The 27,414-nt window shown below is 33.4% G+C and overlaps 5 protein-coding genes across 5 annotated transcripts in view; 2 read left to right on the top strand and 3 right to left on the bottom strand.

Moving 5' to 3' along the window:
• The first annotated feature begins 441 nt into the window (after positions 1–441).
• On the top strand, positions 442–2,166 carry LOC128866964 (probable salivary secreted peptide). The gene is made up of 2 exons (XM_054108037.1): positions 442–714; positions 1,778–2,166. The coding sequence occupies exons 1-2, from the start codon at positions 535–537 to the stop codon at positions 1,955–1,957; spliced, it is 360 nt and encodes a 119-aa protein (XP_053964012.1). The 5' UTR covers positions 442–534; the 3' UTR covers positions 1,958–2,166.
• A 2,919-nt stretch (positions 2,167–5,085) lies between these two features.
• Positions 5,086–7,519, bottom strand: LOC128866288 (probable salivary secreted peptide). The gene is made up of 2 exons (XM_054106890.1): positions 7,232–7,519; positions 5,086–5,449 (listed from the first exon to the last, which is right to left on the bottom strand). The coding sequence occupies exons 1-2, from the start codon at positions 7,418–7,420 to the stop codon at positions 5,276–5,278; spliced, it is 363 nt and encodes a 120-aa protein (XP_053962865.1). The 5' UTR covers positions 7,421–7,519; the 3' UTR covers positions 5,086–5,275.
• Positions 7,520–15,171: 7,652 nt separating this feature from the next.
• On the bottom strand, positions 15,172–16,360 carry LOC128868165 (uncharacterized). The gene is made up of 2 exons (XM_054109969.1): positions 15,939–16,360; positions 15,172–15,445 (listed from the first exon to the last, which is right to left on the bottom strand). The coding sequence occupies exons 1-2, from the start codon at positions 16,107–16,109 to the stop codon at positions 15,266–15,268; spliced, it is 351 nt and encodes a 116-aa protein (XP_053965944.1). The 5' UTR covers positions 16,110–16,360; the 3' UTR covers positions 15,172–15,265.
• Positions 16,361–19,053: 2,693 nt separating this feature from the next.
• LOC128866731 (probable salivary secreted peptide) lies at positions 19,054–19,740 on the bottom strand. Its single transcript, XM_054107690.1, has 2 exons — positions 19,406–19,740; positions 19,054–19,274 (listed from the first exon to the last, which is right to left on the bottom strand). Exons 1-2 carry the CDS (start codon positions 19,604–19,606, stop codon positions 19,092–19,094), a joined length of 384 nt encoding a protein of 127 aa, XP_053963665.1. The 5' UTR covers positions 19,607–19,740; the 3' UTR covers positions 19,054–19,091.
• A 6,721-nt stretch (positions 19,741–26,461) lies between these two features.
• LOC128867071 (protein Wnt-5) overlaps positions 26,462–27,414 on the top strand; it is a 194,908-nt gene continuing 193,955 nt past the window's right edge. The window contains exon 1 of the mRNA XM_054108165.1: positions 26,462–26,481. Within this exon, the coding sequence (XP_053964140.1) occupies positions 26,462–26,481 (20 nt within the window). The remainder of the gene's footprint in view (positions 26,482–27,414) is intronic.

Raw genomic sequence — 27,414 nt, 5'->3', positions numbered from 1 at the left:
TTAGCAAATAAGTATGCGATCGACGCTAGGCTTAATTAATTTCCGATATTACAAATGCCAACCAATAAAACCAGGCACATCACCTGCCGGCGCTCGCTTCCATCTCGCAGCAGAACTTTGCCTTTCGCTTATCAGCGCGCCGATATAATTTTGCTACTACATAATAGGTAGTAACCAACAATGACTGATGACGCTAGGTCTCGCACACACTCACGCATACATACACTTTTTGACTGCTGTATATTGGCTTGAGTGATAAGTGTATCTAATACTGATAAATGATAAGCGCATGCCTGTGTGTGTGTGTGTGAATGTGTTTATTGCAATCAAATCACTTCACTTTCATACTTTTTCACCTGAAATCGCAGGAAAGATTGACAAAATAAGTTCATATGTAACCAAAACAATCAATCGATGGGCATATAAAAGGCCAGTAAACTTCCTACAACAAGCAACAGTAGTAACTCAACCTCGGTTCAGCACAATTGAAGCTATAACAAAAAACAAAAGTACATCAAGTATTATCCAAACGAAATGAAGCCAGTTCTTGTTAGTGTGCTCCTCGTCATAGCCGCATTGGCTAGTGTGACCATTGCTGCCAGCGCCTCATGGGGTTATTATAATAAAACGGATGTATTGCTGCTGCGTCAGAATGTCGTACTTGCACCTGTTAGAAATAGCTATCAGAGTGTTAATGTGAACTTCCCCACATCGGTAAGTTTAATAGAATGTTAACAAGAAAGTTTACAATGGAATTGAAGATTAGAAATTATTTTGATACAAAAAAACAAAAAAAAAATTCCGTCGAAATTGTAAAATGTATTATATTCTAAGGCAACCGGTAAAATATTTTGCATAAAATATAAATATTTACGTGAGCTAAGCCGAATTGAAAAAAAAAATTCAAAAAATAATTCATAACATTAGCTTTTAAATTTTATTTTTTAGAAAAGTTTGTGCTTTAAAGGTCTGCAAAAAATACTAAAAAATTTTAAAGAATCAAAATAATGATATTTGCGAAAAATTGGCATGCGAATGCACGGACTAAAGCTAAAAAACTAAAGAGAAATATTTGTTACCAATTTAACTTTAAACTTACAAATTGGTCAAGATTTGGCTGAGTTATTAAAGTTTTCCATAAACCTTAACATCTAAAACAGAGTAAAAATAGCATCAAAAATCTCATAATTTTGGTTGTTGATGAAACTTTTACACATTTTTATGCAAGCATACCTTTTAAGATTAAACTCTTGTCTGAGATAATTTTTAGAGAAAAATAATTTCTAATTTCTCAGAAATGAAAAGGCTGAGGAAATATGTTTTCACGATTTAGCTGAGCTATTTATTTAAGTTTCTTCCAGAAAGTCAAAAATATCATGAAAACTCTCCTCATTTTGACTCTGTTGGTGACATTTTTATGCGCACCTTTTTAGGCTTAAACTTTTCTATTATCTGAGGTAATTTTTTTGGAGAAGTATTTTTTATTAAGTACAGAGTACAGCTCGCTCGTCGTAATATTTTTCGACATATTTTGGCGGTAGTCTTAAAATGTAATACATTTTATAGGCCCATTGGAAAATCCGCAACGTTTTGCTGTGGTTTGATAAGCCTGTTTCTAGGTTTTAATTCTAATTTTTTTTTTAAATATATTTGTTTTTTATCTGAACTCGTTTATCTTCTCAGCCACTTAGTCCGTTCAAAGTCTTGTACATATCTATTGTAAATTTTATGATTCTCATTTCTCCTACTTACGTGTGTTCACTTCTTCCGTCTACAGGGCCAAACCAACACCCGCAACATTTCAGCCATTTACGTTTATGATCGCTTCACTAACAGCTCTGGCGCTTATGCCAGTTTGTGGTCAGGCGGTCCAGGCTATCGTTTTGCCACCATCAATTTGAAGAGTCAGTATAATCGTGGTATTAATTCGACTGTGGAAATTTATGGCAAGAAATAAATGCTAAACGGACCTCTTCGCAAACAAAAATAATACTTACTGACATATGTACATACACACATACATATGTATGTGTATGTACCTGTGTTTATAGATGTAATAAAAATCTAATATTACAATGCTACATCGAGCATGATTCTAAGTTTGTACATAGCAGAATTTTATGTGAATTTTATATGGCAATAAAACAACTACTTTGATTAGTGTAAGTTGCAGCTGTTTTAACTTTGATCGTTTTCATTCTTCGATATCAAAGCTAATTGGATATAATAGCTTTTTAATGAGACTGTGTGATTTATGCTTGGGTATAGATGCAGACAAATACATATGTAAGCACGCAAGTATGCAAGTAAGCATTCATGTTTGAAAAGTGCTCGTTAGCTTAAGTGTGGTTGAGTTGGTGCATTGCGTGTACGAAAATGCTTAACTATCTGCTTTATCTTCAGTTACATGGGAAATTTAATGAAAGCTCCAAAGTGAACAAGGATTAAACTTTCAGTTGGTCTCAATGTAGAGGAAATCAACCTCTTTTTGTTCCTCTTTCAAAAATGTTACGGCAAATGTCTCATGAACAGAAGCAGCGTTTTTCAAGATGTGGTACGAAGAAAGTAGGCAATTGAGTAATGCAATCCTCTCTCGCCGAAAAAAGCCACAATTGATAAATACATCATCCTGCTCGTGCTATTGTGTGGTGCGGAAGCTGGTACAATAAAAATATAAGGCGAGGCGACTCTTGTGTTGTATAAAATAAAGATTATGCTGTTGGGTTATGGTTATTAGTTTCCAAGTGACAGGGAATACCACAGGCGGTGGAGCAATGAGCTGCATGAAGGTGAAGTATAAATAAGTCCATAATTTTTGCATGACATTTGTCGTCAAATATTCCCTTTTTACTCGATAACTTACTCCTATTCTTAAGATAATTCCTATCGTGCGCCTATTGGCAAAAATCTAGAACGGACAGTCTATTAACACAAGCTTCCTTGATGTGAATTTTTCACCAACAAACCCATTCGCCAAAGACAGGAACAGGAAGTAATCGCTTGTGGCCAGCTCGGGACTATATGAAGGATTCATAACAACCTCCAACTATGGAGGAATGGGGCCAAACGTTGGCTTGGTGGTTGAAAATTCTTCTTCTATTGACCATAGCTGGCAGTTTCTTGAGGCTTGCTTTCACAGTTCAATTGTTGACAGTACAGGTTAGAATTACGAGTGAGGGAGGGTATTGTTGATCATTTCCCGCCATTCCCTCGAAATACATAGAAACTTGTTTCTAACCGTTAGTCCTTACTTGGCCACCGTTTGCAGCTCGTAGCGATTGTGCTACGACCATACTCCCTTGACATTGTTGTAAGTGTCTGAATTTTCATTAACAGTTACCATTCGCTTCAGATTGGTTTTATTGCGATTCAGTAGTGACTCGCAGATTCAGTAGTGACTCGGTACGTGAGTGTTTTTGTGTGCCTTATTCAAATGACAATTTGCCGACAATTAACGGAACAGAATCCGCTAAACTAAAATTTCGCATGACTGGTCAATACAGTATTAGAACCACAAACTTCGATCACATTTTAATGCATGCGCTCCAAGGTGCCCATCTTTGACAGGCGCTCAAATAATACTGAGTCAAGAAATTAGAAAACTTATTCAGAAGTTTTTTTTAGCGCAAAACCTTACCTCTCTAATGGCATCGATCGCGTTAATGCTACAACCCAGGATACATATTCGATTTCGGTTATTGCCCTCCAGTGAATAAAAAATTGTTAGCTAGAATAAAAAATGTGAATTGTTAGAAAATTGCAACCCTTACATCAGTATTTTCTTATGACGGTGTCACGTTAAACTATCGTCAGTAAACCGACTTTACAGACAACCTCTTTTTTAAATTTCTTCTCATGTTTTACCTTTTTGCTCCGGCTTCCTTTTGATATGCATGCCAATGTAAGCAGTTAAAATACCCTCCTTATATGTAAAGTAATATACATACGTATTTTCTAACCTAAGAAATATCGGTTTATCGGGCCTAAGTCCAGATCTTGAATTTGGAATTCAAAATTCCAAGTATGCAATTCCTTCCTACTTGACTAGACCATCAGTTCGATGTATGTTTTGAAGGAATTATATGGTATTTTCACTGTCAAATAGTGTTGTCATATATTTTGAGTCACATAACCAATTTTTGGTATTTTTTATTTGTCGCTTCTATTCTGCCCGCTTTAAGTGGAAAAACAAAAAGGGATTAAAAGACCAAAAGCGATCTTGAGCAAGTGGTTTATGGCTGCTTTGTTCGGACAGTGATCTAAAGCACATATATAAGTATTTCATTTATAAGTAATTTCATCTCGTTATTATTAAGTCTATGATTACAAAACCTTACATACCAGAAGTACAGAAGAGCTGATTTAAAATTTCTAATGACTAATTACTAGGGATTTGGTATAAGTAAAAAGATTTAGTCTTATACACAAATAGAGATTTCCGCATAGCAAAATCTGGATCACAGGAACTATAGATTTTATAAAGTGCTTTAGTTAAAGCGGCAAAATTATATTGATTCGATACAAATACGCAACATGAAACAGATAATAGAAACGCAGCATTCAATAGGGAACGTTGAAGCTCATCTACTCAAGAAGTGTTGGGCAATCAATTAAATCATTAATAACATCAGATATAAACAGTAAAGATTGAACGGTCCACCTATTTGAAAGGTGTTCCAAATCTACAGGTATGAGACGGGGCGGGATCACTTAAATGAAGCGATTGGAGAGCGAAGCGAATGAAGTTGCATTGGACTCTCTCAATATTAACAGCATGCGAATTATACAATGGATTCCAGATTATTGAAGTATATTCCAATTGTGAACGAAATAAAGTTATAAAGCGACTCTCTGGTATAGAGATTCATGTACGATTGTTGTTCTATTTAGGTGAACTCCCTACGTTCATAATATATATTATTTAAGCGACAACAAAAAAAAAAAAAGTTGGCTATGATACACATACCTATACATGTACAGATATGTACCAAGTATATAAAATATATTACTTTTATCCAAAACATGCTTTTCCACTCAGGAGATTACTGCTTACCACCACAGAAACGTAAACTCTTTTTGTTGGGATATTGTCAATAAAAAGCCTTTAATTTTTTCGCTTATATTCTCAAGTGTACATTAATGTATGAATATCACAGAATTTGTTTCTCTTTTTTTTTTTTTTTTTGGATTTCAGTTTTTGTTTACAGAATTCTTTATTCCATGAAAGTTTGTGTTTTCTTTACTCCATTCATCCATTTTCACATATTTGCTTCGCTTATCTGCCATAGATCTCAACGGTGTAGTTAAGGCCATGATTACGCTCGGATTTGATGTGTAGAGTCACATTACGGTAACCTGGGCCACCTTTGGTCAGCACGGCATAGCCGCCATCCTTGCGCTTGTGATCGATAGCCACCACCTGAGTGATGGGATAAGGATTGTATGCTTGCTGCAGGAAAGCAAAAAAAAAATATTTCATTTAATATGAATAAAAATTAATAAATAAAAGTATAATAAAAAAAAATTATAATAAAAAAAGAGAGTTATGAAATAAGAAAAAATAAAAATCAGAAAAAAAATGTATTTGAATTACTTTTATATATATATATATAATATATATTGCCGAGTACACCCTTTTCTGATGCTCGTGGCGTGGTGATGGAGGGACCTACAGTTATGAGGAGCTAAGAATGATAGAATGCAAGATTGCGCTCATCGGAGTGGCGCGACGTCACACTAGCAATAAATCCATACCATAGGTATGTGCAGAACACAAAGTTTAAAAGTGCAAAAATTGCTCTTAAAACGAAAAAGTTTTATTTTTTAAGTGCTTTAAACCTTTTAAATTTATTTTGTATTGGTTTTAATGAATTTGGAATTGCGAAATTTTTTTATTTATGCACTCACTTATTTTTTTGCACCTGATCCCATAAATTGTTCCTTGCACAAGTATTTTTTAAAAAAGATTTTTTTAATTTTAAGTTATAATAAAAGGACAGAACTTTTACTATATTATATGAAGAACAAATAAAAATAAATATGTATTAAACTTTTTTTGATACTTGATGCCTAGCAACCGAAAAAATCAATATTAATTGTATGTTAGTTTAATAGAATAAAAATTACGATTTAACCATAAAAACTAGCACTATTTCTCTAGGATTAAAAATAGCAAACAAAATTTTATTTTCTTACATTTGAAAGAAAGGAAAACATAATCAAGTTTAATGTGGTGAAATGAAAAAAAAAAATTTTTTTTTTTCTAAACAAAAGTATGGATAGAATTTGTTCGGAAATTTTTTCTCAAAATATGTTTTTCATCATTTCTACATTTTTATCGTTTCAACAGTAGAAATTATATAATCTGTAAGCTTAATTAAAACAAGTAAACATAAGTTTGTTTTACTTGGTTTTTGTTTTAAATGAAAAATTTATTATTGGAGATGAAGGTATGAAACAAATTTGTTCGAAATTTTTACGTTAGAAATTAATTTTTATCAATTAAATATTTATTATTAATATGTAAGCTAAGATGCTAAATTCCAAAATATTCTTTTTCACTGTGATTATTTTCAACTAATAATCCAAGAACGCCCTTTTCAGAATTTGATTGATCTAAGCTAGGGCGTTCTTCAACAAACTTCTGAAATAGGGCATTATTAAATCAATAGCTGAGATAAGGCGATCTTCATGCAATCGACGATGTCATACAAAACAACTTGGTAAACAAACAAAAAATTTTTTAAATTTTTTCATTTCTATGTTTAAATAATTTAATATGTAGTGTTGAGTAGTTTTTTTTTTGTTTTTATTTGAAAAAAGAGATTATTTAATTTGTTGATATGAAAATAAAAAATGCCTTGAGAAAAAATTTGTTTATGTTGTTTTTTCATTAATTAAATAAATATGAAATTTTTGTTTGTTTTAATCACTTCTAACTTTGAATTTCATGTGCAAGTTTGAATCCTTGTGTAATTTGAAAAAAAAAATTGTTTAATTTAATGTCATGAAACAATTGTTTAACAACAATTTAATTTATTTATTTTTGTTTGTTTTGTAAATTGTATTTTTTGTTGTTGTTTAATTTGATATCATGAAAAAAACCGTTTTAGTTTACAACTTACTTAAATTTTTTTTACACAAATTGCTTACAAATTTTGTTTTCAATATTTTTTTTCAGTTTTCTATTTTTTCCTTTAGCATTTCTTTAAATAATTTAGTCTGTAAGTACCTTTACTGGGAAATCCACATCCACAGAGATTTTGCGCCAAAGTTCGGACTTCCTCACCACCTGCGTGCGGTAGATCAGGCGATCGTAGTAGCCGCGAGTACCCCAGGTGCTGTTGGTGGCCATGCTGGTGGCAACGAGCGCTGCCACGACGGCGAAAGAAATGAGTGCGATTGCTGTGCAGGTCTTCATTGTTCAAATTAATTACTTTCTGTTAAGATACTCGATTTTTTGTTCAGTTCACTTGTGAATAGTTCAACGGCTGGAAACTTACTGTTGTGCTTTACGGTGACATCTGTTTCTTTTATACATAGGAAGTCTGCTTATCGGGCTGGCTCACAAGTGTGTCTTTATTTGTTTGTCACACTCGAAAAAATACACATTAAACAATATTATTTACACACGAGTTGTAAGAGTTTTAAAGTTGATCAAAAGTTTTTGATATCTACGTTGATTACCAATATTTATCGTTTAATTTATTGTTAATTTTGTCAAATTGGTTCATTCACTTATTAATTTATACGGAAATTAATTTATTTGTATCATCTAAAGATTTCAGGGAATAAATAGGCAAGTAGCACTCAACTTTTCTTGTTAGTTATAATTTTTATCGCTGGTGAATCATTTGGCATTGCCAACAACGGAGCAGGCGATTTATCTTATCACTTTTAAGTGTTATTGTAACATAAGAACAGGTGAACACATTGTATGTATGTATAAGTATAAAAATATATGGTATATAACGTATTCACGTATTGAGAGGGGACTTTTCTGGAAAGCTTTTCAATTTTTTTAATCAAATTTGTAATTTTTATAAGATATCCGGAAACACCCTGTCTGGGGACTTTATCTACTAAATTAATGTGCTGAAGATGCTTGAGCCTAAAATTATGTATTTTCGGAAATTAATTCAGTTCATGCGAAGTTGGATGGCTCAGTATATGTATACTCGTATGTATGTATATATATGCATATATTTATACCCGCCTGCTCTAGTGCCGTTATAGATACTTATATACCCAAATACTGCTGCAAAAAGTCGATTTAGACATGTCTGTCCTTCCATCTGTGCGTGCGATAATTAAGATATTTTTATAAAACTTGGTACACATATTACTCTCCTCCTCATTTATATCCGAAGACACCGATGACAGATGCTTTAACCTTTTGGATGAATGACAACACTGAGTCAATCGCTGATGTTGAGCCCTATCTGGGCAATGTGATAGCGAAGGAGGAAAGTGCAGACGCAGCTTTCTCCAAATTGAAAGTATTTCCCATATTCTATCCCGGAAGACTAAGCTTAGAATTTTCAATACAAACATCAAATCTATTCTCCTGTATGTATCAGAACCTTGCAAAGTTACTAACGTGATCGGCAATAAAGTTCAAGCTTTCATAAGCATATACCTCCGAAAAATCTGTCAAATTTTCTGCCCAGTTACCATCGCAAACGAGAACCTTCACACTCTCAAAAAGAACGTATCCACTAATCTGGAACTCAAAAAGAGAAAATTTAGCTGGATTGGTCGCACGTTACGTAAAGACAACGGCAACGTATCAAAAATGGCTTTTGAATGGAATCTATAAGGGAAAAAAGGTCGTGGTCACCCAAAGATGACGTGGATGAGGAGTGAGCAACATGGTTGTGGAGTCAAATTAGGAACAATGCATATGATTTAAACGGTGGAAAGAGACTAGTTTTCGCCTTATGCCACATTTAAGAGAAGCGCATCTTCTAAATATAAATTCTTACTGTTTGTATACTTTTAAGATGTTCCAATTAATAATCATTTAGATCCGACATCTTGTTGCGGCCCTATTCTCCCGAGAGGAGTGGAGAAGGAAAAAGAATATCCGATATAATTACTGTTGGGATCGCATAAAACACGCGCTCATCTTTTATATGTCAAAACTAAATTTCCTTGCATCCCTCTAATGTTACAAGCTATAACAGTGTATGAGTTTTTTTTAATTCCAAAAATTAACAGTTCAAATTAAATTTTAGTCAAATGCGCGCGGGTAAAGTTTGGTCCGACCCGAATTTAGTCTTCCTTATTTGTTTGTTATAATTCAATAACCGGAAGTTCTACTCAGAATGTTAAGTTTAATTATATACACATATGTAGATAGATTGAACGTAGCAAGTATTTTGGAAGTGTCCATAAATGACTGAAGTGTTTATAGTGATAAGCAAAATGCTGGAAAACTAAGTATGATACAGGTAAAGACGCCGCAAAATATTTTTCACTGTTTTTTCCCCAAATTTCACTTATGGCTCTAAACACGATAATGAAAAACAAAAAACAATTTTCAGCTGGACACTTAAATGAATAAAAACACTGAAAAACGTTTGAAATTTGACATGCCATGAACTGTATAAATTTTTAAAGTAATATAAAAGAAAGTGGCGACTGTGCTGCTTTCTTGGACGAAAGGTTTGGCTTTTTTTTGAAAGAGCATGGGGGCGGCTTCGAATAGCTGTGGAAGTGGCTTTTGGTATATCAATTTATTTATTTTTCCAAGTCGTTATCAATACATTTATTTTTACAAAGATCGGTGCATTTTTACGAGAAAAAATCAAAATTATCAAACAAGTATTGTTCGATGGTTGTTCATTAAAAAATTTCGGTAAAATATATTCAAATATCTGCACGCACTTTTATGAGTATACCTATTGTTCAAAAGTACAATCGCCTAAATTTATTTGCGTTATGAGGTGAGCCGATTTGAAAAATGTGGTCTCGATAAACATGCGTTTAGAGTTTTCGGTACTACACTCATCGGATTGTGTGAATATTCGCCAAAAATTTAAATTAGAAATATTTAAATCTTTCCTCTAATATCGCAGCTCTTCTGTCCTACTCCACTCTTATTGTTATTAATGCGCCTACTCGTACTACCGCAATTCACTGTCATGACACTAATAATTTTGGACCTAACGCTACTTCTGTAAGGGGATTTGCCTTGACTACTCTGTATTTATTTTTATTGTGATAAGGATTGCGAAATATCGAAACATTTATAAAATAAAAGGAGTCGAAGGGTAAGGGAGTACAGAAATCTAATAAGCTAATAGCGTTCGCAAATAGTTTTCGAAGAAAAACTAGACTTGTTTATTAAAAAATTTCCGAAGTCGCGCGTTTACTGTTTGAACGTCTTATTCCGAGAAACCAAATTATCGCTGCAGTTAAATCTACTATTTCCACTTCTACTACTCTACATCTATCATACTACTACTCGTACTGTTCATAGTATGTATGTGGTGGTATGCAGTTTGCTTTGCAGCTGAAATAGTTCGTCTTCTATCATTTTCAAATGGTAATTGGCGACTTTGGCAGTGGCTACTTTTTACCTTATGTAGTATGAACAGTTAGGAAATAAGCTGAAATTGATGGCTGAAATTTTCAAAAAAAAAAAAATTCAATTTAACACTTATCCTGTATAAGTGAGTCAAAATTGCCCAAACGACTTTTATAAGTTGCACATCTTTTTTTACGCTTCATATAATCTGGTAAAACTTCTCGACTTTTATTATTTAATAAAATTAAACATGAAAAAAGTTTTCGTTTAAATGTGTCATCTGCAGGATAGGCTGGGCAGAAATAGTTACATATATTGTATAAGTGGGTCAAAATTGCCCAATAGTAAAAGCAGTATGTGTATTCATATGTTTGTAAGTACATATGCCCGTGCACATTACGGACAATATCAATGAGCCTCGCGGCTGACTGACATGTATGTATGTATGTATGTACTTATGTATGTATGTGAATAGAAGTGTGAAAGTTCATGAAAATAATCATTGAGATGACTAATATAGAAGGTAAGTCACTTGCAATTGAAAGACATAATTATATAAGTAGAAGTATGTACCTGCATGTAAAGTAATACCTGGGGATTTGTTTCAGGTCAATCAGTGGTTGAAAATAATTGGGTCGAAATAGATAGTATTAGTTTGGAAGCATATTTTGGACTTTTGCTCCTAGCAGGTGTATTTCGATCACATGGAGAAGCACTCGAAAGTTTGTGGAATGATTCTAAGGGCCGTCCGATTTTCAGATCAACAATGACTTTACGCAGATTTCAGAATATCTCCAGAGTCCTGAGATTCGACAAGAAATCTGACCGGAATGAGAGGCGAGCGCGAGATAAACTGGCCCCAATCAGGGATGTTTTGAATCGCTGGGAATGTAACATACAAAAGATGTATAATCCTGGAGAATTCACCACAGTCGATGAACAATTGGTTACATTTCGCGGACGTTGTCCTTTCAAACAATATATCCCATCGAAGCCTGGAAAATACGGAATTAAAATTTGGGCCTTGTGTGATAGCCAAACAAGTTTTGCATGGTCGCTGCAGGTGTATAGAGGTAAAGATCGAAATTGTTAGCCTGAGAAAGAGCAGGGGCGTCGTGTTGTACTCGATCTAGTGAAGGATATACAAGGTCGTAATATCACGTGCGATAATTTTTTTCATCTCACGAGTTGGAGATTGAACTTTTGAAGCGTAAGATAACCCTAGTTGGTACGGTTCGAAAGAATAAAACGTTTTTGCCTGTGGAAATTACAAAGTTAAAAAATAAACCAGAAAATTATTCACACTTGTTTTTTGATAACAAGACCAAAACCACAATAGTTGGATATGTGCCTAAAAAGAATCGAGCTGTATATGTTGAAATCAATCCCAACACTGAAAAGCCAGAAATCATAGATTTTTACAACAAAACTAAATCCGGGGTCGATATACTAGACCAAGTTATTAAGACATACACCTGCAAGCGAAGGACAAATCGATGACCACAGTCCTTGTTTTACAATATGTTGGATATAAGCAGAGAATGGAACAAAAATAAAAAAATTAAGCGTCGTTTGTTCCTAGAAGAGCTCGGAAATGAACTTATTTTATAGGAAATTTCGCGCAGATCTGTACTCCCTCGAAGCAGTGCAGCAAAAATGATCGTAATAAACACTCAAAAAACAGCAGAAACTACTGAAAAGACTCCGAAACCTACAAATCTAAAACGTGGTCTTTGCTTTATTTGTCCAAGTCGATCAAATAGTACGAAATATAGCAGTAAATGCGGAAGCTGCGAAAACTTTATTTGTAAGACTCACTCTGAAACAGCTATCTTATGTACTAGTTGCTTAAAATCGCCATAAGAACACCTTTTTGTACTTACTTAACTGAATTTTGTAATTTTTTGAATAAAAAATGTTGAATTCTATAATTTATTAAATAAAAAAATACTTTAAACCTTGAAATAAAATCAAAATCAAAATTGACCCACTTATGTCACGTACGATACTTTTTTTGAATACAGGATAAGTGTTAAATATTACAGACAACTTTTTCTTATCTGGAAGTTTGTTACTCGATTTTATATGATGTGATTTTTAAAATTTACACATTTTATGAGACTTAAATGAAGACTCTATGATTCATATATATATATATATATATATATATATATATACATATACATATATATCTTTCTATATCTTTCTTGTCTTATACTTAAATATTCTCTTATCTGAGAGTTCATCTTACGATTGATTACACAGCCTATCTTTGAAGTAATGATAAGTGGGATTTTTGAATTCACAATGCAGCTGACTGGCTTCGTAAATATTTTGGTTTGTTTAATTCTCATTTCTTTAATTTTTGAAAGTTTCTTATTTGATAGCAAACTATTTGTCTTTGCATACACCTCGTGTTGCCTCTAGGTGAAAATGTTGCAACTAGTATTTACAATTCTAACTACTCTCGAAGTAGTTTGAAGAATATTTTCTTTGGGTTCAGCTCGTAATGATAATTTTGCAACTAGTGCGATTGTAACCACTCTCAAACTAGTTTGAATCATGTTTGTTTTGTATATAGCGCGAATTGGTAATTTGTAACCAGCACAGTCTCGAACTAGTTTGAAGAATTTTTATATGGCATACAGCTTGAATTTGGAATTCTGCAACTAGTACAATTCTAATCACTATCAGTCTAGTTTCAAAAATATTTATTTTGTATACAGCTCGAAATGGTAATTTTGCAATTAATACAACTTTAACCACTCCCGACTAGTTTAAAAATATATGTTTTTGCATACACCTCAAGTTGGTAATTTTGCAACTATGTAGTTCGTAAATTTGCAATTGTTGGTATTTTTGTAACTAGCACAATTCTCACCAGTCTCTGAAGAACAAATACTTAGTATACAGCTCGCATTAATATGTTTGCAGCTAGTATAATTCTAAGCATGCTCGGGCTAGTTTGAAGGTTATTTGATTTAGATATACCTGTTACTAGTAATTTTGCAACTAGTACAACTCTACCCACTCCCAGCCTAGCTTAAAGAATATTTGCTTTGCATACAGCTCGAATTGGCAGTTTTGCATCCACTCTCCAACTAGTTTGATTTCTACCATCGAATCATCAACCAGGTGTTTGCTAAATAGTTTGGCTTTGAATTTACTCACGCACTAGTCGCATGTATTGTATGTATTTCTGCTCTTCCCTCTGTAATAATGGAAATTGTATAGGGTTTTCCAAACAGAGGTGTTATTTTGATATTCAAAGAAAAATGCTATTTTTTAATATAAATGATCGGATGTTTATTTCATTATAAAGGGGAAGGTATGCCGTTAATAGTGGAAAATAATACCAGGCAAATGACCACCACGACCACGCTTTCAGGACAATATCCTTTTCATGCCATTTTTTCATTAAACGAATTGCAAAGTGGCTACCATGGGCTGTTGGCGTAGATCTTCTCTTTCACATGGCCCCAAAGAAAAAAGTCACAAAGTCACAAAAAAATCACAAGATCTCGGTGACTAATTGTGATCACCTCTTCTGCAGATAACACGGTCCGGAAACTGTTCCCGTAAAATATCAATGGTTTCGTTGCTTGTGTGGTACGTAGCGCCGTCTTGTTGAAAATAAATGTTCTGCAGATAAATACCATCCAATTCCGGCCATAAAAAATCGTTAATCATCTCTCGTTAGCTATTGGAAAACCCTTTACATATAGCTTCACAAATAAATATTTTATAAGTTTGTTCGTGTCCATGATTTTGACGCATCTAATCAGATATTCTGCAAATATTTTGTATTCAAAAACCGCAAAATGTGTTGCAAACTGGGAATATGAATGTGTACTACAAACTGCTATAGAATGTGTTCAACATTCTACCCACATGTATATGTATGTTACATTTGTCTGTTCTTGTATATATGCACTTCCCCGATGCACTTGAAAAACATTTGCACATCCACTACAGTGGTTTGGGTACTGAAAACCGCAACATTTTGTGTCTGCTATGCATTTCATATGTATGAGTGTGAGAGCTTACGTGCTTATATCCAACACCTGCTGACAATTTATTAACAAGCAAAGAAGAAAGTTGTATACATTTTCCTGTTGCCATGTTTGTCTAATAAATAGAGTATTAAAATCATCAAATAAACGTACATACTTGTATATGTAGATATGCACTTATAAGCATACATATGTACATGAAAGTATGAAAACTAAAAACTTTTGCTCTTAGTTAGAATTAATTAAAAAGGTAAAAATAAAGTAATTGAATGAACAAAAGAATGCTTGAATGCAGAGCCAATAAACACTTCCAGGAATATTTTCGATAGTTCTAAAATAATATAACTAAGGAAAAGTATTAAGCAGTATACTTGCGCAATTCAACGCTGGATTTTTAATGGGCTCACTGGGGATCTAACAATATCTCAAATAAAACTTTCGCTTCTTAACTCATTTTGATATGTAGAAAATCTTTGTTTGTCTCCAAGGTATCGTCTGTTCAATTTCATATACAGTTTAACATTTCACACAATTTTCCGGAAAACAAATTTTATTATGCATTATAAATAAAAAAATAAAATAAAAATTTAAATCAAAATTAATTTTTATTGATAATGTTGCATGGTAAAAAAAATGAATAAAGGCTTTATTTATAATTCATCTTAAAAACTAGTGTCAAGTGTTAATTTGAAAAAAGAAAAGTTTGGTGAATGTGAATTTTCTATGTCGTGCCATAGACAGTAACTTGACTATTAATTCCAAAGCCGCGTTGTGATGTGAACGTCAGCGTGACGGTGTTTGAGTTTAGTGCACCGCTTGTAATTGCGACAGCCGGACTCTTCCCCGCACGCTTGTTGTCTCTTATCCTGATGCCCGTGACAAGAGCGGTAGTAGTAGCACCCTAACGGTATAAGAAAATATAGTGTTAAAACAAAAGGATAAATAAATCCAATCGGAATCAATTCGTATTTTGCTTGGCGGAACAAGTTAGGTGACTTTATGCAAAGGTACGAATCAAGACCTCCTTCTCCTTACAAAGGACGTATAACGACAAGAAGGTACAGCTCCTGGCTCTTTCGCTAACAACGCTTGGCTAGCAAACTTCTTTACTTTCAATATCTAAAGTGAAATTTTCTAGCCGAATTATTGTAGTGGTATGGGTCAAGAACTGCACCCTATTATCTGTTTCTACGTTCTTTGAAATAGAGTCTGCAATCTCGGACCATTCCTTTAACTCGAGTAGTAACTGGATTGGAACAATTTTTGGTATAATTGTGGTGTAATTTAATATTCGAGAAATGAAATGGACTACAGTGAAATGAATTGTCGATTAACACTTCAAATATTTCTACCATATCCTTAGAGATTTTCCCATCTTATACTAATTCACTTACGGTAAAAGTATAAGTAGCCGTCACCACTTGGCCCAAACGAAAGCGTCGTTGTACTGTAGTCATGCCCAAAATCGTAGCAGTTGATGCAATTGTACCAATAACTTGCTCAATTGCACTGGCGCAAACGAAGGTGCCGGCGACAAGCAGGAAAATCAGGTAAATTGCTTTCATTTTTAAAAGTACTTCCTTTAATATTAAACAAAATTGAACTTTTTTCGTGTAATACTTCAAAACTCCACTGAAGAATTTCGAGTTGATTTTTTTGCGTTCGCTTGTCAACTGTGTCACATTCAGCTAAATGCTTCACATTTTATACCCAATTTTTCAATTCTGATAAAAATGTTGGCAATACTATTTGGCTGGCATTTCTTGGTATCATTGTGGCCTATTAACCCATTTATTGTCTACTCTTATTACTCCATTCGAAGACTAACATGCTGAATGTTGCGAAAAAATATAGCTTTGGAATGTATTCGATTATGCAATTTAAGGCATTGAATATTGAATATTGGGTAATTAAATAGAAGATTTCAAATTTACCTTAGAATGTTATATCGTATCTTATCTACTCATTGATTGGTTTGTGCCGCGTTTACTTCATATGCAGTCATGAGCAAAATAATAAATACAATTTACTTTGACCGGTTTTTATTACACTCTGTGTTTCTTTCTATTTTCATACATTTGTTTTACAAATATAGTGTTTATCATATGAATCAAAATTTTATAATTTTGTACAAGACACAAATTTCATATAAATTTCAAACTTTTTAATTAAAATAAAAAAAATGGTTTTATAGCGCATTAAATTTTAATATAATAAGTGCAAGTTTGAATGATCTCAAAATTTTCACTGAGTTGAACGGAGATATTTCCTCTGGTAATAAAAAGTCATTGCTGATCCACCCGAACCCTCTTGGTACTACTCACACTCACAATTGACATATCACGTAGAATATAGAGCGAAGAAATCGTCACGGTTTAGTTGGAGTAACATTGATCAAGAAGAGTTCTTTCAACGATTTGACAAGCAGCTAAATTAGATTAACATTTAAAAATCAAGTTTACTCGTAGGTAAGTAGGTAGGTATAGTGGTTGTCGTTTGACACACCTAGGCCTGCTGTAGCCCCATTGTGATACCACCGGGGCTGTCCCCTCTCCTCACTCTATATTGTCCTCATTGAACCAACCTCTGGCTTTGATATACATATCTAACAAGACTTGTTATTTTTATATTGGCTACTCCTGCCAAGTTATTCAGGGAGCTTTTTCCTAAAATATTGAATCTTCTTCTATCCAGAGCCATGCACCCGCATGTAAAGTGTTCTATAGTCTCTTCTTCTTCAATGTCGTTACACCTTCTGCAATAGTCGTTATAGGGCGCTCCAAGTCCACTGGCATGCCTGCCAATCAGACAATACCCTGTTAGGTTTCCTGTTTAGCTTCAACAGTCGGTTTGTGCGGCCCATGTTCCATTCCGGCCACGTCATTCTACTAGTTGCACAGGTCAGGGACTGAGACCAAAGCCTGCTAGCAGCACTGATAGTGTGTATCTGTAAGCATCTTGCAAGTTGCTAAAGGTATAGGTATGTTCGTTTTGTCTGGTTAGATCGGTAATGTGGTACCCAATCTCGCCAGTTCATCTGCTTTGCAGTTGCCTTCTATGTCTCTATGACCCGGCACCCAGAGCAGGATTATTACAAAGAACTGTGATAGTTCTGCCAAAACGTCAATACATTCTTTTACTGTCTTCGAGTTAATATCAGGCGATTTTAAAGCTTTCAGGCCGTAAGCGATTCAGTAAATACAACCAAGTCATCTCTTTCAATTTGCTGGAGTTCAGATTTGTGTACGTAGCCAAAGGGTGATCATATTGGAGGTACTTTTTCCAATAGGATTTTTGGACAGATTAAGCGTGACAGCATTCATTGATATTGTTCATCACGCTTAGGTCAACTTATGGTGTTCAGCGATGAGGCCCATTTTTGGCTTAATGACTACGGCAATAAGCAAAATCGCGTATTTAGGCTGAAGAGCAACCCGAAGCCATTCAAGAACAGCCATTATATTAATTTGAAATAACCGTTTGGTACGGCCTATGCGCTGGAGGAAACATGGGCCCATATCTCTTCAAAGACGAGGCTACCGCCAATGTAACAGTGAATGGCGAACGCTATCGCGCTTTGATAAATGACTTTGTAATGCCTGAAATTCAAGCTCGTGATCCCCCCAACATAAGACGGCGCTGTTTGCCATGCAGATTTATTTACTGCGTCGTCGTTTCGGTGAGCAATTTAGCTCTCGTCACGGACCCGTGGATTGCCCACCAAGATTTAGTCGTGTGATATCACATCTTTGTACTTTTGTTTATGGGGTTGTGAGGGTATGTAAAATCTTTTGTGGATAAACTGCTTTGTGGATAAACCAGATTCGATTGAGGCATTGGACGTCAATATTACTAAAGTTATTCACGAGATACCGATCGAAGTCCTCCAGCTAGTCATTCACAATTGGTGTTATATTTAAGAAATAAATTTTATGAATGGTTCTACACAAAAATAATAAATATTGTTATTGGGCAATTAGAATTTTTGTTGTTTTATTTCGATTTAAAATACGATACCACTAAATTGATCACCCTTTATATTAAGTAACCACTGAACCAAACTAAACACAGATGGACGCTAAACGATCTCAGAATTTTACAAGCTCACACTCTAGGATACCGTCACCAGTGACTTATCATCAGTAATTGAAGCTGCTGACGAAGAGCTTCAGTTTACTTATGAGAACCCCGTTACTCTGGCTCAATACTTTCTGGATATCGTATCAAGCTTCTACCTATCCAGATGCCTTGATTCTAGTAAAGATGGAAGTACGTCATACGAAGGTACCCATCATAACACTAAGCACCAGTTCACAAGTCCATTTAAGTCTATAGCCTCTCGCTATGAAACGACTAAAATTAGTGTCAGCCTTTGCGAATTTTATAACTTTATGAATATCTAATTAATCATTAAGAAATTGTGTAGCATACGGACTTAAACTCTACAAACAAGTTGTATTAAATTTGTTTCCATCGAAATTTTTGCCAGCCCACAAAACTAAATACAGATTTTAGTAGTTCTCCCAATACATCGACATAATTTATTTTCATTGCCCATAAATGTCAATCGTAAAATGATAACCATGACCACGCTGACTTTTCAAGTGTACAACAGCAAAATCCATGCCCGGTCCGCCGCTTTTGAGTGTTGCATATCCGCCATCGCCATCGGTATACTGATCGGTGACAACAATCTGGGTGATGGTGCGCGGATAGGGTACGCGATCAGACTAAAAAAGAGATCGATAAATAAGCAATGAAAATAGGACTTATTGACAATGGCAACTATAATTGTTTAGTTTATATCGAAAACAATAACAATAAAAAAAAATATTTTTCTTAATTTTTGCACTACACTCACCTTCTGTGTAAACTCATAATCGCTTGAGACAATGCGCAAAGGCTTGAATGTCTCCTTGACTATTTCACGCTTCACGAGTACGTCACGTGAGCCACGAGCACCCCAAATTACATTATGACTTTCTGGTATTTTAGCCGGTTCGACTAACACTGTGTCACTTAGGCCAATAGAGACGCAAATTAACAATACAAATTTGCGCATAATTTCAAATTTTGTTTTGGTTTTTGTATACTACTGTGCAAAAATGTATGTTTTATAATTACAAACTAACCAAAAAAAAAAGAAACGTGCAGTTGCTTCGACGAGACTTCAAGCACTACTAAATTAAGCTTGACTTGCGCGCTCACTTTGAGTCGCTTAAAGTGCGATTCAGAGCAGCTTATCAAAACAAATTTAGCAAAAAAAGAGTAAAATAAAATAAAATAAATAAAAAATAGTGCTATTGTAAAGAATTTTATAAATAAGCTCTTTTTTCTGTTAGTTTATATTCCGTAGTAATGCGGTGATGTGATAAAAAATGGGATTTCTTTTTCAAGTGAGACTCACTCCCATGTAGTTTAGACGCCCACAATTGGCTTGGAAATCATAGCAAGGAGCGTTTTAATTTAGGACGTAGCGAAGTGTGTAGATTCTAAATTAAGTAGGTTTACCTTAGCTACTTGTATTTATAAGTAACTAGCAAATACTCGGCATGCGCTGCTCTGGCGTTAAGGCAGAATAATATGATAATTCAAAATACTTATACATAAAATATTAGAAAGTGTAGTGAGCAACAATACTCGTATAACAAATCAGTAGGTATTGAAGTCAGAGCGCATATATTTTTGATCTTTGCTCTGCCTGCCTTTGCCGCTGATCCCGCTTAGTAGAGTTTGGCACACAAAGAGCAATTTTTTTGTAAAAACTGCCTTTCACTTATAGGTAGTAATTGATAAATTTGATAAACGCAGATTGATTGTAAACGTTTGAAAGTTTTGTAACAAAAAACAGCACTATAATCGGTTGATCGGTTTTTGTTTATTGCTGCTTGAAAACTAATTCTATGATTTTTGAACACATTTTCGTTTGTAGCACGCCTCTTTGAAAGAGAAACAAGCTTCGAAATAAAAAAAAAATGCTCAAATCGGTATTTTCAAACTTTTATTTTATGGAATGTAGAGGTAAGCACATATATGTGAATTGCATGAATTTTTAAGACCACTAGAGTTTCAGTCGGAGGTGCTAAATTTAGTATGCCAAAATTAGTTTACTCTTTGAGTTTTTCTTTTTTTTTAAAGTTCACTGAATTCTAAAGAATATAACTGCAAGGAATCAGAATCAATAATTTATTTATTACTTTCTCATATTTAAAAGTTTAAGACCAGGCTGCGTTTATAAAGAGTTTAGTAACCTAAATGTTGATAAGAGTAATGTAGCCAAGGATAGGCCTACTTTAAAATTAGAACTTTATCCAAACTTATTTGAACTATTTAAACGTGTTGTTAAACAGAAAATATATTTTGCAGTTAATCGTTTAATCAATGTGAACCAGCATAGGCATACGACTCGTTCTCGCAGTATTTTTGAGCTCATGTTGCACGCTTTTCAAACGTGTTAGATGAGTCATTCAATTCACTCTTAGTTTACAAATTAAGCAGTGTAGGATTTCGTTCCTCTTTTTAACTTAAATAAAATGATTCCGGGCTAGATGTCATTGTACAGTGGCAGTTGACAACATGTTTTTGCAGTCCTTCATTGCGTCCTCTGGGGTGCCCCAGGTGGTTTTTTTTTGTAGTTGTTTTTTAGGGTATTTTTTTTTTCTATTTCAAAATTTTTCGAGCATTCGCCTATCAAATGAAATAAACATTAAAAAAATCAAAGTGATTTTTGAGGCACTTACCACTTGCACTTTATTATGCGCTTCAGTGCTACTTGAGGAGTGCCAGATTGGCACTTCAACCATTTCACCTATTAAAAGGGATATAACCTTCCTACATATATTACTATTCTTAAGATTTTTATAAAAATTCTGATAAAAAAGTTTGAAATTTTTATGAAAAATGTTTGAGTTGTTTTTTTCTCTGCACAAAGTTTTTTACTTGAATTTATATTGGTTCTGTAGTAGAGTGAATTGTATTATCATAAAAAAATTATTTAAATTGAATGTGAAACAGAAAAATTAAATAAAAATAAAATAAATATTTCGATAACTCTAAGTCCATGAATTTTAGAGGTAAACAATACAAATTAGTTGCAGATAATTTTTTGTTTTTCAAATCCATTAACAAAGTTAATTGATGCATTTCTTAGCATTCCGCTGCCATTTCATTTATCATTTTACTCGACTAAAATTCTATAACACATTCCAACTATGCATCCTCCAGCACTGCAGTGCCACTTACATAATACTCTTTGGAGAGGTCATACATTCAAGTCCTACGTTGATAAATTTGTTCACTTCCCACATAGCGCCATGTTATCAAAATACAATTTAAAAGAAAAAAAAGAAAAAAATAATAATAAAAGCGTATTCACTGGCGTCTCGCCCATCAATTGAATCCCAAATAGTGGAGTATTAATTTAATTTTTTACTCCACTGACATTTCTTTTCCTACAACACCTCCACCACATACATACATTACATAAATGAAAAAAAACAGAGATTAAATAAATAGCTAAAATACTTGGTATCTCCAAAACTGTCTAAAAGAAATTTATAAAATTCATTAACTCAAAGCGAATTCATGCTGATACCGCTGTGAGAGGAAATTGAAAAAAAAAAGACTGTGAACGAATTAATCATACAATCAGCTAAGACAGCCCTACACACAAATATGAATACTTCTGTACTCAAGTATAGGCAAAATCATAGCGTGCATTTCATTTAGATTGCCTTAAATTAATTTGGTGGAAGTAAATGATACTTTGATAATTTTATTTTTTAATATTAAATCATATGTATTCTTACACACAGCGAGCAAACATTTTGTGCTTATTGATATATTACAGGTTGGTTGAAAAGTATTGAAAGCGACTGATATTAACCAGTTGAGGAATACAAATTTATACTCAATTTAAGAATTTCATCTTTCATTTGAACACACACATTTTTTTCGATCTGTCCATTCGTTCTTTGTTTAGAAGCCACTTGAAGTTGACTTGTCAGTGCATTTTTCTACAATGGAGTACTGAATATAAATATTATATAAATATTGATACAATTTTTTATTTATCATCATGTTTATCAGTAACAGAAACTCATGAGAAAAAATATTGTACAATAGTTAAAGTGGTAGCTGCATATTTAGTTTTTAAAGGTTATCCTACAAGCTTTACAGATGAACAGTCCAAAAAATGCAATAACACCACAATATTGTTTATGCAGATTCAAGTTACACTTAGCTATTGCTGATAAAAACAGACATCGCAGATGAAAGATGCTCTATAATATGGATGAAAAATCATGCAGGGTCGCCGTCAACTACAGGGTTACTTCTTAATTTAAGTATTATACCTTTATGGATAGCTAAGAAAAGATATTAGTTTTTAAAATTGTTTGGTTTTATACTAATTTACATCCCAAATTTAGCAACATATTTTACACGGCTTATATAAATTATTGTTCTGAATAGACTAGCTTGTCGTTAAAAGGTTCTAATTAAAAAAGAAAATAATAATTTGCGGACAAGTTTTAACACAAAAATTTGTTCTCAATGTCAAGTAGGGAGTACTTCTAGAAAAGTCGTAAATGAAAACTTTGTGAAGCAAGGGTAGCTTCAATTTGTATGAATTATTCTTATTAATTGACCAACTCTTTAACTAAAAACTGAAAAAAATCTGATCCTTAAACTAAAATTTACATTCACGACGAACTGAAGTTATTTAGTAGTTCAGCTCCAAAACAGAACGATAGGCAAAAAAAGGTTATGAGGACATCGGCGTTTTAAGAAGAAAAATATATGTTTGTTGATTGATTATTTTGAGAATGCTAAAACAATTCACTCTGGATATTATTGAAACATTTTGGATGAGCTGAGTGAAAAATGCATGAGTAAAGGCTGGCTTATGGAAGAAGAAACTCACTTTTCAGTACACGAATGGATTAAAACATCAATATGTATTCACCAGATTTCGCTTCTAACAACTACTATCTCTTCAGAAACTTGAAACAAGTCCTTTGTTGAAAGCGTTTTCGTCGAATGAAGCAGCTATTTCAGCTGTGCAACAGTATCTTTCGGAGTTTCCGGGAAATTATACAGGGTTGTTTTAAAATTATACAAGTATCACTGGAATCAGTGTACTGAAGTCGAGGTAGATTTTATTAAATCATTATAATAACTTAAATAATGGTAAAAATATAATAAAAAATTAATAATGGGCATATTATTTTTATTTCTCGTTTTTCTTACTTTTCAACAAACCTGTATTATATAGTAATTAAATTAGACTAATTATTCCACTATCAATTTTTTTCTTTACTAGAAAATGGTTGGTTTAAAAATTCTCATTATTACATTTTTCCTTTCAGTACTTTTGAACTCACCTGTAATATGTATTCGAAATTTAATTTGCAGGTGACATCGTGATATAAGAAATGCCTACTAATTTCATTACTACTTTTATTGATAAATTTAAATTTACTTTATCTCATGAGCGATTATAATAACCCCACAAGTTTAAGTAATTTGTTTAATCTTTTGCTAACGAAAAGCTTAATAAGGCAATGCTTTCTGACCAAAGATAAAAACCCTCGAATTTAGTCAATGTTAGTTCACGAGAATTGGGTTGTCAATGATTAGAAAATCGTAATATAATCAGATAAGGAATAAGGAAAATAAATTCAGAAGGGCTTTTAATCAAACTAACTTATTCAATCTCACTGAAAGTAATTGGAACGCAGTGCTTAGTACGATTAATAATGAACGAAGGCCTATCAAAGATTATCTTTAATAATTTGCAATAATAATAGGTCAAAGTCTATATTATCGAAATTTATAAAAATTAAATTTTTCGTAGAATTCAATGACAATACGGTTCAACAGTGCGGTAGCTTTAATGAACCCTCTAGTAATGCAATATATATGTATATATATAGGATGTATGTACATGAACTCTTGGAGGGAGGGAAGACCAGTTTGAAAGAAATACCCCTCGAAGCATGTTCAACCTTTATTTTTTTGGGATTATATTCAACATTTCGGTAAAGTTTCCGAATGGATTAAATTTAAATTTGTTCGGCAAAATTTTTCATAGCATTTTAGTTGCAAACCTTGTGTGTTTGAGGTGTCATTTAAACGTTTTTTGAGGGGCTCAAATCGTATTTGTACAAAAGGAGCAGCATGGGAAAGGTAGGAAGTGGAATGCCTTTTCTGCGTTGGAGAGATCAGGAGAAGAAGAAATTGGCTACACTTGGTATGTCAAACATTTCCGGTTAGCACGAAAAAGAAACGACAGTATATAAACAGGCAAGCAATGGAGCGCGTAAAGGTCAAAATAAGATTTCCAACACTCAAAATCAGTTATCTTTTATTTCGTAAAAAACATGCAAAAACGATATTGTACGATTTGTGCACAATTAGAATTAAAAAAAGTATTTTTTGTTTAATAATTATTTAATTTGCATACAGTGCTTCAGTCTGAAGCGTCTGTTGTATAAAATAGACGTAAATAAATAAATAAATACCTAAATTTGTTTAAATAGTTTTGTTGTAAAGCGAGACGTCCTGCAGTCGAAGGAGAAGGCTGAACGCTAAACAGCTGGCATTCGCTGGAACACCTCGAAAATGTTTTACTTCGAACAGTGGTCTCTAACATTTATTTTTAACTACTTCTCCATAATGTATAAGTACACTCATATACGAATAATTTGCAATTTCAAGAGTTTAGATTTATTCTCATATTATCTTTTTTCATATCATTTTATCATACACCCATAATTTATTACAAAGTTCGAATTTCAGATATCGAGCGCTCAAAACAAATTTTGAATTATTTTCGACTTCGGCATTTTTTGTTAATCAAATTTTCGTATTGAAGTTCGGAATTTGAACTCCAGATTTTGGGTTCTCAAAAATATTTTTGAGAATTCCTAAGAAGCTCGAGTTTCGGATTTCGGATAATTTTGAATTATTTTCCACTTCGGCATTTTTTGTTAATCAAATTTCTTTATAAACTCAAAATTCATAATTAAGTTTGAATTTCGAATTTCGGATTTCGAGCAAGTAATTGCAAATTGGAATAATTTTTGACTTCGACATTTCTTGTTAATCAAATTTCTTTATAATATTTGAATCCTTGTTGAAGTTCGAATCTCGAATTCTTCATTTCGGATTCTCCAGATAGTTTGAAACTAATTTTAATTTCGGCAATTTGCGTTTGCCAAATTTCTATATAAACTAAGAATTTTAACGAAGTTCGAATTTCGTATTACGAGCGCTCAAAATAATTGTTTAATATATGAATTATTTTGAAGTATTTTCCTTTTGTCTAGTCTTTGTTTATAAAATTTGTTTATAAAGCAGAATTAATTATCGAGTTCTATTTTCGGAATCCGAACTTTCAAAGACAATTTCGTTTATTTTCGATTTCGGCCGTTTTTGGCTGTAAAATTTCTTTTTAAAATTAAAATTCATTATGAAGTTCGAATTTCGGATCTCGAGCTCTTAAAAATAACTTATACATTTTCGATTTCGGGATTTTTTTTCATAAAATTCTTTATAAAATCTGAATTCATTATCAAGTTCGAATTTCGGAATCCGAACTCTTACATACAATTTCGTATATTTTCGATTTCGTCAATTTTTGTTAACTGGCTATCATTTCCTATATTTGTTTTGTTGCCAGTTACAACAGCGGAAACAGTCACTCATTTTATCATTCGTATCAGTTCTTTTGGAAGTCTCCTTATAAGTGTGCGATTTACTCACCACTTACAAATGATAAGCAGCAGTTTGTTATTGTTATTGGTTTGTTGCTTCTTCATCTGCGACAAATCAACGTCAACGTCACTTGCTCGATTCCCCTTACAACGGTTTCTCCACTTCGATTGGTTTCTGATACGAATGTGGCTCTCCAAAAATGCGGCAGTTACAACAATTGTTTGAGCTTTCCACTTGGTTAAGTTGTCAAATACGTACTTGTATGTATGTAAGTGTGGATGGTTTGCCTTTTGTCATTTACCATACATGTTATTTTGTTCTTTAGATTCGATTTTTTAATATTTCGATACAATTTGTTTCACTTGACATTTCCAAGTGACATTTACACATTTGAAAACATTTGTCTACATGAGAGTCTGACATGAGTTTTGTGTTTCTTTTTTGTTTGTCTGCCATTTGGACTGCATATTTTTTTCTGGTTGTCTGCTTACCAGTTGACTGGCATGTTCATAACGAGTGAATATACATACATACATGCATGTACATACGTACATATGCACTTATCTACATGCATACCATATGTATGGGAATGCATTGATGTGCCTGTGTTGCCTGTTGTGCATTTGTTTGGCTAGTAGACCTGACAGTGTGTTTTAGATGCCAATTTTTCATTGTATTTCATGACTGCTGATGCATGGGGCAGCTTGGGTGGAAGGCTGCAAACATTTGAGGAACATAAAAATGATATATTTGGTTTATAGGAAGTTATCATAGAACTCCCGTTTAACAATTATTTAGAACAATAAAATGTAAAACAAAAACAGTTAAATCACTGAATAAAAACTCTTCTTTTTTTCATAAGCCGATTTTGGAATCCTCTGTCCAAATACTTTTAGAATCATAATCCTTTAACTCCTCAATCATCTTAAAACGCCGTCCGCTTAGTGGTGACTTGTGTAGTGGTAAGAAGAAAAAGTCACACGAGGCCATGGTAGGTGGAGACGGACTCTGCGCTACAACTTTCGGAGTTTTTCCTTTTCTTTCGTGAGCCACAAATTAGAATGTCCGATGACTTACAATTTTTTTTCGGACACAGGGATTTTTTTAGCTTAATAACTTTTTCATATTGCTAACAACGTTTCCACACTGTCT

This window comes from Anastrepha ludens, chromosome 6 (assembly GCF_028408465.1).
Source record: "Anastrepha ludens isolate Willacy chromosome 6, idAnaLude1.1, whole genome shotgun sequence".
In the NCBI taxonomy this organism is placed as follows: Eukaryota; Metazoa; Arthropoda; class Insecta; order Diptera; family Tephritidae; genus Anastrepha; species Anastrepha ludens.
The sequence above is the reverse complement of the archived record's forward strand: the minus strand, read 5'-3'. Positions and strand labels throughout refer to the sequence as shown.

What these genes read in the sequence shown, in the direction of transcription:
- LOC128868165 (XM_054109969.1), bottom strand. Translation starts at nt 16,109, where the DNA reads ATGAAAGCAATTTACCTGATTTTCCTGCTTGTCGCCGGCACCTTCGTT. An exon ending in CGGCTACTTATACTTTTACC is followed by an intron (nt 15,446 to 15,938) that starts GTAAGTGAATTA and finishes TTATACCGTTAG; the next exon opens with GGTGCTACTACTACCGCTCT.
- LOC128866964 (XM_054108037.1), top strand. Translation starts at nt 535, where the DNA reads ATGAAGCCAGTTCTTGTTAGTGTGCTCCTCGTCATAGCCGCATTGGCT. An exon ending in ATGTGAACTTCCCCACATCG is followed by an intron (nt 715 to 1,777) that starts GTAAGTTTAATA and finishes TTCCGTCTACAG; the next exon opens with GGCCAAACCAACACCCGCAA.
- LOC128866288 (XM_054106890.1), bottom strand. Translation starts at nt 7,420, where the DNA reads ATGAAGACCTGCACAGCAATCGCACTCATTTCTTTCGCCGTCGTGGCA. An exon ending in ATGTGGATTTCCCAGTAAAG is followed by an intron (nt 5,450 to 7,231) that starts GTACTTACAGAC and finishes GCTTTCCTGCAG; the next exon opens with CAAGCATACAATCCTTATCC.
- LOC128866731 (XM_054107690.1), bottom strand. Translation starts at nt 19,606, where the DNA reads ATGCGCAAATTTGTATTGTTAATTTGCGTCTCTATTGGCCTAAGTGAC. An exon ending in ATTATGAGTTTACACAGAAG is followed by an intron (nt 19,275 to 19,405) that starts GTGAGTGTAGTG and finishes TCTCTTTTTTAG; the next exon opens with TCTGATCGCGTACCCTATCC.